General features: G+C 42.8%; 1 protein-coding gene across 4 annotated transcripts in view; it reads left to right on the forward strand.

Annotated features, from left to right (window-relative positions):
- SH3TC2 (SH3 domain and tetratricopeptide repeats 2) overlaps positions 1 to 12,337 on the forward strand; it is a 51,699-nt gene that overhangs the window by 16,676 nt on the left and 22,686 nt on the right. For all 4 annotated transcript variants that reach the window (XM_027607150.1, XM_027607151.1, XM_027607152.1 and 1 more), the window contains exons 5-8: positions 1,229 to 1,372; positions 2,687 to 2,888; positions 3,728 to 3,801; positions 6,149 to 6,344. In XM_027607150.1, the coding sequence (XP_027462951.1) occupies positions 1,229 to 1,372; positions 2,687 to 2,888; positions 3,728 to 3,801; positions 6,149 to 6,344 (616 nt within the window). The remainder of the gene's footprint in view (positions 1 to 1,228; positions 1,373 to 2,686; positions 2,889 to 3,727; positions 3,802 to 6,148; positions 6,345 to 12,337) is intronic.

Below are 12,337 nucleotides of genomic sequence, written 5' to 3' on the forward strand. Positions count from 1 at the left end.
AGAGACTACTTTCTTCAATAATCAATCCATTGGTAAACAGTTCTGGGTGATCACTAAATTTGAAGGACTGTGAGAGATGCAGAATGATGGTTTGAAAAAAAAAAAAGAAACCCGTCTTGGGTCAGATCAAAGTAGCTGCTCAAAATAGTACAGTTGTGGATACTTTAGCCCATGTTTTTGGAAAAGAGTCAAAGAAAGAGATGGGGGAGTTATCTGCTAAAGGGGATTCGGATTGCAGGGTTTTCTAGGAAGTGACCCTGTGTAGGGGTGGAGGGTCAAGATAGCTCTTGGCTAGAGGGTAGAACTTCTCTCGTGGTTATGTTGATTATCTGCTCACCACACTGTGCATCTCCTTCCACGATTGTTTATAGAGACCCGTCTTCAATTCAAAGTGTGCTCCATGGACCAGCAGCATCAGCACCACGCGGATCTTGTTAGAAAAGTAGAAACCCAGGCCCCATCCCAGATCTACTGAACCAGTATCTGTATTTTAATAAGATCCCCAGGTGATTTGTGTACATCTTAAAGTACAAGAAGCACATGAGGCCTAAGTAGATAGAACAGAGTCAGAATGGAAAGAAACAGGTTTTTGCATCTTAAGAAAGAGGAAGTCAAAAGAAGCAAAATGTTAACACAAATAATTCACATTTGTAGGCATGTTTGAAATACTATCCATAATTGCAATTTGCTTAGTATCTGGTCTGGTTTTAACAAGGGAGAACATGCTGGGCATGAATGATGGAGAGAATCAGAGAAGGGAGGGTAAAGTGAATCCCAACTCCTTTGTGGGTCGCAGACACCCCCCCAGCCACTGCATCATCAAGGGTACAGGCATTTGAACCTCAAGTCAGGAAAACTTTAAGGGGGGGGACCAGGACCCCCCCAGAGTCCAAATTAGAATCTCGGAAATTCCTCTATGGACGTATTAGAAAAAGGTAATTAGATTTGGTCATCTCATTATGCATTTATGGAAACCCATAATGGGCTGAAAGGAGTAAATGTCATTTAAAAAATGACTTGTGTTTCCCTACAGATGCTGAGAAGAATCAGTTCACTCTAGAAATTTTCTAGCTACCTCTCTATGTTCTTCTAATTCCAGTTAAATGGGATCAGGTTGGGGACGAAGGTCTGGGAGGGAACTTCAGAAAGGAGCTTTCTCACCCTTTTCTGTGCTCAGCTAATGGCAGAAATCATGTTGTTAAGGAATCATGTTGGCTTGACCTCTTAGGCTATGTGTCTGCATGTCTGGAACATGTCCTCTTTGACCATAAGTACTGGCTCAACTGCAGATTGGTGGAAGATACAGAGATCCAAGTGTCAGTGGATGAGAAACACCTGGAGACAATATACCTGGGACTCCTGATACAGGAAGGTGAGCATGGAGGGGGGGTGGGATGGGTTTTTATCTGGATATTTATTATCAGAGCCCCTGAAATAATTAGGATACAAAGGGAGGCAAAAAAAATGTTCAAAGGTGAGAATATTCATAAATGACCCCATCTGTTACAATATTACTCCAAACATCTCGCTCAGGTCGACACTGATATCACATGAACAGCTATGTTTGTCAGTCTCACTGATTGTCTGATGTGAGAACCCCTTGGGGAGTTTTTATTTATTTATTTATTTAATTTTTATTTTATTTATTTATTTTTAAAGATTTTATTTCTTTATTGGACAGAGAGAGACACAGAGAGAGAGGGAACACAAGCAGGGGGGAGTGGGAGAGGGAGAAGCAGGCTTCCCGTGGAGCAGGGAGCCCGATATGGGGCTCGATCCCAGGAGCCTGGGATCATGACCTGAGCCGAAGGCAGACGCTTAACGACTGAGCCACCCAGGCGCCCCCTTGGGGAGTTTTCGGAAGATGCCCTTGCCAGGGCTCCATCGGGGCCAATTGAATCTCCAGCGATAGGGGCGAGGCTTTGGTACTTTTTGAAAGTTGCCCAGGCAATTCTAACATGCATCCAAGAGTAAGAATCACTTTTTAAAATATATGATATCATTTAATTGTGAAATAAAATTGCAAATCTTGCAAAACCTGCAAGATTTCCTGAGATGGAGGCAAATGGTATTGGGGAACTTCTTGGAGCATAGGCCAAACTATTTACGAGGAAGGATCGGATCTGGGCTACAACCAACCAGTTAATGACAGATGACATCACAGGCACATTGAAAGAGCCAGATTTGCATAGACTATTTTGCAACAGGATTCTGTTTATGGTCATGTTGCACAAATCACAATTGAAGGAAAGAATTTCATACTGTGCTACTATAAGATCTAGTTGGAGAAATTATATTCACCCATATCAGCTAAATTTATGCTTTGTTTGGCCCTAAGTTTAAGCAGAAGGTTGCAGTTGTAACTCAAGTTCTGTTAAATACATTTTTGTTAAGTTTTGTTTCATTTTTTTTTTTTTTCAAGGTGAAGTCCCAATTAAACTTTATTCTCACAAACTACTCTGAGCTTATGATGTCTAATTCAAGTGAATTCCCTCCCCGGGGTTTTTTTTACCCTGGTCTAGTTTTTCTGGGATCACAGAGACTTTCTGTGGTGCCTCGCCCTTGGCGGTGTCCTTTACTCCCAGGAAGAAAAGTAGCCGGGCTTCTGGTTAGAAACGTTACATTGTGTGATAATCCCTTTCCACCTACTGCTTCTCCTTGGAGGGGCTTTTCTTATTATCTACAGGCCACTTCTTCTGCAGAGCCATGAGCTCCGTGGCTCAGCCAGCTGAGAAGGAAGGGGAGTATTTGACGCTTTGCAAGAAGGAGTTACTCTCCGTGAAGATAGTTGAAGGCGAATCCGAGTGGGAGGGCGTGTCCCTGGTGACGGGTCAGCGGGGCCTGGTGCCCCTGTCAGCTCTGGAACCTCTGCCGCTCCCTTTCCACCAGTGAGTAGCCAACTGCATCTTGGGCGTGGGTCCCAGAGCAGACTGAGATCTGAACAGAACAGAGTAGATAGGCCTGCAGATATGGACATCTACGGTGCTAGGGAGGGAACAAAATCTGGGCGCGTGTGTGTGTGTGTGTGTGTGTGTGTGTGTGTGTTTGTTTTGCGCTTTTTTTGGTCTTTTGTTATTTATTTTTTTAACAGTCAAAATTTGCACAATGTGGTGAAATCGGAGACAACTCAAAATTTCAGATGGACATTGTACCTAAGAGGAAACCTACTGCCTGGTCTTCAAATGCAGTGTTTCTCAATATGGGGACTGGGGACCACTTGTATCAGAATCACCTGGGGATTTATTGCGAGTTCAGCTCTCCTGGCCATCCTCAGACTCTTTTGGGATTAGATTCAGGAATTTGCATTTTATATAAGCTCCCCTTGAATATAAGGGGATGTATTCCATACTTAAGTTTGAGAATCTGGGCCTGAAGGTTTTGTAAACTCAAACATCCAGAGTGCCAATACACATGATCCCAGGCTGTGGACCCTGTGGTTCGCCCTGGCAGAGAATCTGACAGTGAGAATTGGAAAGAGAGCCCTTGTTAGTTATTTAACTGGCAAACTAATTTAGAGCCAGAAAACATCTTAGGCCTGCTGAACTCCTCTCCTTTTCACAGCGCCTGATACAAAGTAAGTTCTCAATAAATGTTTGCTGTTGTTATAATAGGAGTAGTAACCATGATACTTATGATCATTGCCATTGTTGTTATTTTAATGAACTGTTCTGCTCGCTGCTGTCATTTTTTGAAATCGTGTTTGCAAACCCCATGTTTCCATTGGCAGATGGTTCCTAAAGAATTATCCAGGAAGCTGTGGCCTTTCCAGGAAGAGGGATTGGACAGGCTCCTATCAGATCGGTATGGCTGAGTTGAAGACAGTGTTGTCAGGAAGATAATACTGCCCTGCCTCCTAATTTTATCTGCAAGTTTGGAGTCAGTTGATGTGAATTCCTGCTTAGCCTCTGCTGCTGGCTGGACACGGAGAAGCCAGTTGCTGTCTATAACATGGGTTTCCTTCCTTCGAGATGAGAGGTCTCAATCCAGGGCTGTTGGTACAAATGCTCACTGTGGCAGACAGAACAAACAGATTCATGAGAGCCTGGGTGGAAGAGATTAACGAATGGTGGGGGCCATGGGGATTTAATGATATATCAGGTGACTAAAAAGCCCAACGTGGGCCACATGGGGCCTCCAGGTTGCCTGTGTTCAATCTCGGGTCAAAACGTTTTCAATTTCCCTTAAACTTTTGTGAAATTGGTCTTGAATTTAGGAAGAGTAGGAATGCCTGGCACATGATGGAAATACTCAGTAAATATTTGTTGAATAAATAAATGAAATATGTATATAATAGTATGTATTATGTAAACATGCATATATTTTAGGGAATCTCTATGTGAATCTCTATGTTTGTGGGTACCCGTGCATATACATACATATACACATGTAGCTGTAAGCACATATGTATCTACTGGAAATGAACTTTAATGTTTTCTAGTATCTAGAACATATATTCCTTTCATCTTCATCCTTAGAGCCCCTCCCACCACCAACCAGCCTAGCCCAAGTGCAATTTTGTAAGCTGTGAGCCCAAAGAACACTTTTTAAAAAAGAAATAGAGGTAGGGGCCCCTGGGTGGCTCAGTCTGTTGAGCGTCCGACTCTTAATTTTGGCTCAGGTCATGATCTCAGGGTCCTGAGATCGAGGCCTGTGTTGGGCTCTGTGCTCAGCTGGGAGCCTGCCTGAGATTCTTTCTCTCCCTCTTTCCCTGCCCCTGCTCACTCACTCTCTATCTCTCTAAAATAAATAAATAAATTTAAAAAAAGAAATGGAAGGGATTATGGAACGCAGACATTAAAGCTAATCAATTAACTGACCATAAACAAGATTTTTGGCTATCTGAGGCAGTATAAGCATTCCTTGGAATTATGAATACAGGGCTGTGAAGTTTGTTCTCAGTTCAAATACTGGCTCCACACCTTAAAATCAGTGTGCCCTCGGCCAATTCATGAGCTCTCACTACGCTACAAGTTTCTCATGAGTAAAATGTTACCGTAAAACTGACTTTGAATGCCATGAAAAATCAATTAAATGACGTCTGAAAATCACTCAGTACAGTTTTTTCACACTGCAAGTGTTTAACATGCTATAGATCCTATTAGCCTACAAAGTGGTGGGAATTTCTCCTCTTGAGGACACAATCAATAGAAACTTGATCGAAAACGTCAGGGGGAGAAAGAAAGCCAGTAGCTGTAGCAGAGAAGCTAAAGCAAACATGGAAACCAAGACACACAAAAGCCACTATCTCTAGCAAAGCAGCATTAGTGGGAAGAAGGGTTAATCAGCAGTTGGTTAACCCAGCTCCTTGGACAAATCACAGACCTTCTCCGTACTTCCACCTTCTAACCTACAAAAAGGGGAGTCTGTTGGTTGCTCTACCTAACCTTAGGACTCTTGGAAAGATCTGAGAAAACAGGCTTACATGTACTTTGTAAACTGGACAGCACAGAGCTCATAAATATGTCATTACTAGATCTTAGCTGGGCGACTCATCAAGCTGAGCAATGACCCTAGTCAGAAGGGGAGTCTTCCAAATCCCTCTGAGGCCTGAGCAGTTTTCTGTTTACCAGTAACGGGAGGCTAACATTTTTTGAAGGGTGATTAGGTACGAGGCATGGTACACTTAATCTCTTTGACTTTTCCTAATATCTATGAGACAAGTATTTTTACTATTCCCATTTTACAGTTGGGGAGACTGAGGGTCATAGCCAAAGGATCTGGAAGGAAATGGAGAGATCCCACAATGTTTCTCACCGTGGTCTGTGGATTTGTGCTAACCATGATGAAGTATTTACATGATAATGGCAAATCAGACACAGTAAGGCAATATAGTAAGCTTTCCAGTTTCCCACGAGTGAACTTTATTCAGTTTTAGGTATTCTGAGATGATCTTTCCTCCATTTGTTAAAACATCCTTTCTTTTGTAAAGTGATGGTGAAAGTGGATGGTAGTTCCTTTCTTTGAATGTCCTAGTTTGGCAAAATTAAAAGCCAGTTACACTGTGTCATTCCTGCCAATTTCTTTTTCTGGGGTGGGGAGATGATGTTATTGGTCCTCGAAATTCTAAATTCTGGGGACCCTTCATTTCATATTACACCGAGAGCAGTTTCTGTGTTATTTGGTTGACGTGGATGTTATTTCTCCACAGGTCGAGGAAAATGTAAGGCCTGGAAGGAATATGAGAGGGAAGAAAAGGATGAGCTGAATTTTCACCAGGGAGAAAGCATCGAGATCATCGGCTTTGTCATACCTGGGCTTCAGTGGTTCATTGGGAAGTCAACACGCTCAGGAGAAGTGGGCTTTGTTCCCACCAGGAGCATAGATCCTGAGTCGTATTCCCCAATGTGAGTATGGCAGAGGGGCCTTCTGGGATGTCCTGGAGCGGGCCACCTTCCCCGTCTCTCCGGGGTGGCCATCCTGCAAGGGGATAGGAAACAGGACGAAGCCTGGGCCCTGAAAGTCCCAGGGGGAACACAGAGTTGGCTGCTAGCACAGAGACACTGGGAACATGTGGCCCCAGGATTGTCCAAGGCGCTGCACACGCAGACTAGAATGTCTTCCCTTGTACAAAAGAGCCACCGAGGAGAGTGGATCACGGTCAGAAGCTCCCTTTAAACCCTGCCCTTTGTAGGCGGAGGAGACAGAAGGTCATTTTTCCCTACACAGAAATGTGGGAACTCAAGTGACTCTAAAGGAGGAAGGGCGATCGCCGAGCCCCTAGAAGATTATGAAGTGAACGGGAGTTTATAAGCTGGAAAGTGGTGTCAGGAGAACTTTCGTGAAATAGGCAATATCTGAGTTCAACTTTGTAGGACGCAAGGTATTTCAACAGATGGAAATGGGGAAAAGCGATCACAGGTAGGAAAGTGAGGGGCTGTGTGAGGAATAACTAGTGTTGGTTGAGAGGCAGGTTACCAGGAGGGCATTGGTGTGGCAAAAGTCAGTGGGACCGTGACATGGCAGAGAATGCCAACTCAGCCACTGAGTATCTCTGAGCAAGAGTGACGAATGATGAGACTGGAATCCTGGCTTTAAGTGAGGTGTGCGAAGACAAGGGAGAACCTGGAGGCAGGACACCAGTGAGAAGACCAAGGCTGATACCTGGGAAGGGGTGGGGGAGGGGGAGGAAGGACACAGCTGAGGACCAATCAGCAGGAATTTAGAGATTCCAGGAGCTTCACAAATATGGACGCCCGTGTTCTGCCTCCAGAGGTTCTATCTCATTGGTGTGGGCGGGGCCTGGCAGCCATGGTTATGAAAGCTCCCCAGGTGGGGCTAATGCGCAACCAAGGGGCGAACCACTGCTCAAAGCACCCCCTCATTTACCGCAGAGGCAAATGAGGATCCCAGGAGTGAAAGGGCTGAGCCCCAGGCCTTGGGTCTGGAACTCCAGAATCCTGATGTTAAATCTAGGGTTCTTTTTCTGCCATACAGATCGGCAGCTGATGTCCGGTAAAAGGGGGAAAGAATAAAGAGACAGAGATTTGGTGAGGAAGAACAATTTACAGAGCAGAGGAAGAAAGAATGTAGCAAAGGAGATAAAGGAACAAAGGAGCCACATGAGAGGAAGGAAAGGAGTTGGGTGGGGGGACAGTTAACACTGTTGCAGACTGCAGAGAGGTAAAGCAGGGCTGCCTGCTGAAAGGCCTTTGGGATTGGCCCCTGGGAGGTCACTGGTCATTGAGAGGTCAGTGGCCATTGGGAGGTACCTGGTCATCAGGAGGCAGAGTAGCTTAGTAATCAGACTTCCAGAGCCAGACTGCCTGAAAGGCATTTATGGCCATGGAAGCACATTGTGTGTCTCCATTAGCTGACCAGCTTAACGACCTTGGGCATGTTAACTGGTCTCTCTATGCCTCAGGTTTCTCATCTGTAAAATGCATACGGCATTAGTATTTGCCCATAGGATTGTAAGGAGTTGACATGAACTAACACATGTAAAGCACTTAGAATGGTGTCAGGCACAGTGTTTGTGTGTATGATCAATATGCATTAACTCTTCCTATGGCTGTTCCTGCCGTGGGTGGTAATCTTTAAGAGGCAATTTTAATAGGACATTGGGTGCAGGTGTGAGATTTCATAAACTATATTCAGACTTCTGTACCTCATACCGTGCCCCAAATCGCAGTAACTTATACCACTAAATTAATTTGATTATCATATTTTAGCCGGCTTAGTTGTAGGGGATACACTCTCGCCATGAAGAACACCACCCCTTGTGTCGAAGTGGGGGCATGAGAACTTCTCCTTATTTCTACAGTGTCTTCTGTGGGACCCCATCACCAGAGACTGCACATTGCGTAGGGAAGGGGAGAGTGAGCCAGGAGACAGGGAGAGGTGGAAGAAGGAGGGGAGAGAGAAACTGGCTCATCGCATCCCCCCCAGCACTCTCTAGATCATGGACCTCCCCAAAATACAGCAATGAGAGAAAAAGCCCACAAGCCACCTGGCCACAAGCACAGCCAGGGTGTGGAGTCCTGGGAATCATCCTGTGTGCTGTGCAGGAGGTCTGGCCACTGGGTGTCACTCTTAGTCCGTGTTCACTTGGTATAAGGCTTCTGAAGAAAGTCCTGCATTTGCTGGTCTCCATCCTCTTCCCACAGGCTCTGTCCTTGTGCTAGTTAGTATATTTCTCCTTAAAGTGTATTCATTGATTGATTGATTGATTCATTCACTAATCATTCATTCATTCACTCATCCATCCATCCATCCATCCATCCATCCATCCATCCATCCATCCATCCATTCATTCAGCCAGCCACCTTCCCTCCTGTTCATCTGTCCATCCATCCATCCATCCATCCATCCATCCATCCATCCATCCATCCATCCATCTGTATTTATTTAACCAAATCGGCAGTATATTGAGAGTGAAATTTCTCAGAAGCTGTTTTGTGAGTCAGATTTAGTCTGTGCCTCTGACACATGGGAAAAGGATCCCATTTTTTCCACGGCAGCAAAGTTGTGGGTTTCCTTATTTACAGCTCATATTTCAACACCAGCTAAAACTTGGGGCAGGCATTCTGTCTGAATAGATATGGTATTTGTTTTGGCCAGAGTGCCTTTAGAGATTTAAGAGTTGCTGATGGTGACAGAATGCCACACCTTTCCTTTCCTTTAGTTTTATGCTTTTAAAAAATATTTGATATGTGTATATTTGTGTGTGTGTGTGTGTGTGTGTGTGTGTGTGTGTTGAGGGGAAAAATGTCTTTAGATATAACTGAAGACCCCCATTACTCCTTCCTTCTTTGATCCTGTGATCCTGATTCTTACCCCAGGGGCAGACTCTAGTTGAAGCTGGTATGTCTCTTCCCAGTCATCATTCTGATTGATACATTTTAGAAATGGGTATTTGTAAAAAAACACACAAGAGTTTTGTGTATTTAAAAATGTACATACACATTTTTTTTTCTGTAACTGGCCCCTTTTTTCAGTTGATATGGTAAATTTAGGATTTATTCACATTGTGTTAGATATGGTTCATTTTAGTAAAGTGTTATTTAAAGGAAATTTATATATTTAAATGTGTAAATTAAAAAATAAGCAAGGTTGAAAAATTAATGCACTCAATACCAGAAAAAAGAACACAGGAGATAAGCCAGCATTTCTTAGTATTAGAAATTTGAAAAATTCTATTTTTCCTATATCCCTTTTTTTACTTCATGTTGTTTATCTCTGTCTTCTTGATAATTCCATTTCTTGTGGCATCTGTTTTTGCTGGTAAGAAGTTTGCTGTTAGCCTCATAGCCATTTCTTTGCAGGTAGGCGGCTTTTTTTCTCTTTTTTTTAAAAGTTGTTCTTACGGATGATATATCTAGATGTGATATATTCTGTTACATATTTATCACAAGGTGTCCACTGTGTATCTTTTAGTAGTTATTTTAGTGGAGATCTGTGAGTTTTAACTACTCTCAGTCTTTACTCCTTGTTTGTCTTAAATATACTTAAGATATACTTGTGAATGATAATTTAGCTAAGTGTAGAATAACCTTCAAAGTGGAGCGGAAAATAACTATTAGTATAAAATTTCATATTTGTTTTGCCAGGATTTTGTCCATTTCATTAATCCTTAGAGAAAAACAATTTTTCTTATGTTGACCATCTTTATTGTTTCATTGTTTTCTATTTCACTAATTTCATATTTATCTTTATTATTTTCTTCTACTTTGTTTTTATTTCATTGAGTTATGCCCTTATCCTTTCTGTTTAACTCTTTCATCCTGTAAATTGAACTGTCAAGTGATAGATTATTGAACCCCAAAAGAAGGATCAGGAGAAATAGAAAACACAAAGAGAAGGGTAAACCTAAAGAAATGGAAGTCATGTTGAAAATGATATTATTTTTATTTATTTTGCTTAGGATGTGGTGTACTCCTTCAGTTTGAAGACTCATGTCTTTCTTCAATTCTGGAAAATTCTCAGTCATTCTCCCTTTGAATATTTGCCTCTCTCTCATTCTTTTTAGTCTCTCTTCTGGAATTCCTAACAGAGGTATGTTGGACTTGCCATTCTAGCTTCAGTCTTGCCTAATCAGTTCTTTTATATTTTTCATCTTTTTGTCCCTCTAGGTGCATTCTGGGTGATTTCCTCCAAACAGTCTGAGTTTCACTAATTCTCTCCTCTGCTGTGACTCAACCTGCTGCTGAACTCACTCATGTAGTTCTAAGTGTCCATGCCTTTGTCTTCATTTCTAGAGTTTCTATTTTGCTATTTTCCACATATACTTATTTCTGCTCACCAGGTTCCATATTCTCCCTGTAGCTTCTAGTCAGTCTTTCATGTCATCATTTTAACCATGCTTATTATAAGTTAATCTTTAGATTGTTGTTATTTCTAGTTCTTGTAGTGTTGATTTACCTATTTGTGCACCTGCTGGTATTCATTGTCAGTAGTTCCCTTTCTTGTGTTTGTAGTTTGGTTATGTGAACGGATGTTCAACATTTTACTTTTTCTTATTTTAATTTTTTAAAAAAGATTTATTTATTTGAGAGAGAGAGTGTGTGCACGTGCAAGTGTGTGAGTGCATGTGTGAGGAGAGGCAGAGGGAGAGAAACTCAAGCAGGTTCCCTACTGGGCATGAGCCCGATTCGGGGCTCAATTCCATGACCCATGAGATCATGACCTACCCGAAATCACGAGTTGGATGCTTAACCGACTGAGCCACCTGGTTGCCCTGAATTTTCAACAAAGACGCCCTGCCCTGACTTTCAAAGAGTATTTGCATGAAGCTTCAACTGAAGAAAACATCCCAGGAGAGCAGTTTTGGCCTTTGTTTTCCCTGGAAATTTAGGAACTCAGTGGTCCAGGGCTGGTTTTTTAATGTAAAGTTCTTTGATTGTACTTACACTGTACAGTGTAATTCAGAGCCCACACCTTCTAATGGTGTAAGTCCAGGTGTTTGATTTTTTTTTCTGGGGACGCAGACAGATGGAAAATATGTTGTTGGTAGGTGAGTTTTCCCATCTCCTCTTCACAGAAGCTGCAGTTCTTGCTGACGTCAGGCTGTAGGGAGCTCAAAGGTATGTAGGGAGCTCAGTTCAGCTTCCCTGCTTCACATAGACCCAAAGTCCCATGTCCTGTCCCTGGGTGGCATTACAGGGTGAGCCCCAGCTCTGAGGCCAGGGTCCCAGCTGAGAACTGCAACCACCCCCCCACCCCCAACCCAGGCCATCTGCTGTTGTTTTACCAACTCGGCTTTGGTTTCTCCTTTTGTTTCTGGCTCCCAGGCATTTCCCTTTCTTTCTCTCAAGTCAAAGAATGTATTAAAATATTTATCCTTGTCACATTTTATCTAGGATTTGTCTGTTTGTGGCTCCTGTGGAGCACCTCAGCCTGCCATATTTCTAGAAGTCTTACCATTCTAACCCCATTTCCATGCTAGGAACACCCTATTGTAATTTGTCAAACTTCTTGGATTCTTTCTACATATCTGGGACTCAGGACATGAGCAGATCAGCTGTGAGGAAATGGGCTACAGAGGTGGAAGATCAGTTTCTGTTTCAGCTTTACCGCTTGCTAGCTGTGTCATTCTGAGCATGTCACGAAATGAAATAGTAAATTCAGGAATGCTTTGTAAAGTTTAAATGTTCTGCAGAAATTTGAAATCATATAATGATTTTATATAATCATATGATGACTATAATGATTTCTTCTCTCAGATGAGCTTAGTTGTAGATTTCAACTAGATGCTCTTTTGAGGATGGCTGGTGCTGGGAGAATCTGGAAGTCAGGCCAGAGATATGTGGGCTCAATAACTGTCCTGGAAAGAGTCCTGGACCAGATGTCAGGACATAGCTCTCGTGCCGGGTCTGTCACTAATTAGTGGTGTGATCTTAAG

The sequence above is a fragment of the Zalophus californianus genome, chromosome 5 (genome assembly GCF_009762305.2).
Source record: "Zalophus californianus isolate mZalCal1 chromosome 5, mZalCal1.pri.v2, whole genome shotgun sequence".
NCBI lineage: Eukaryota > Metazoa > Chordata > Mammalia > Carnivora > Otariidae > Zalophus > Zalophus californianus.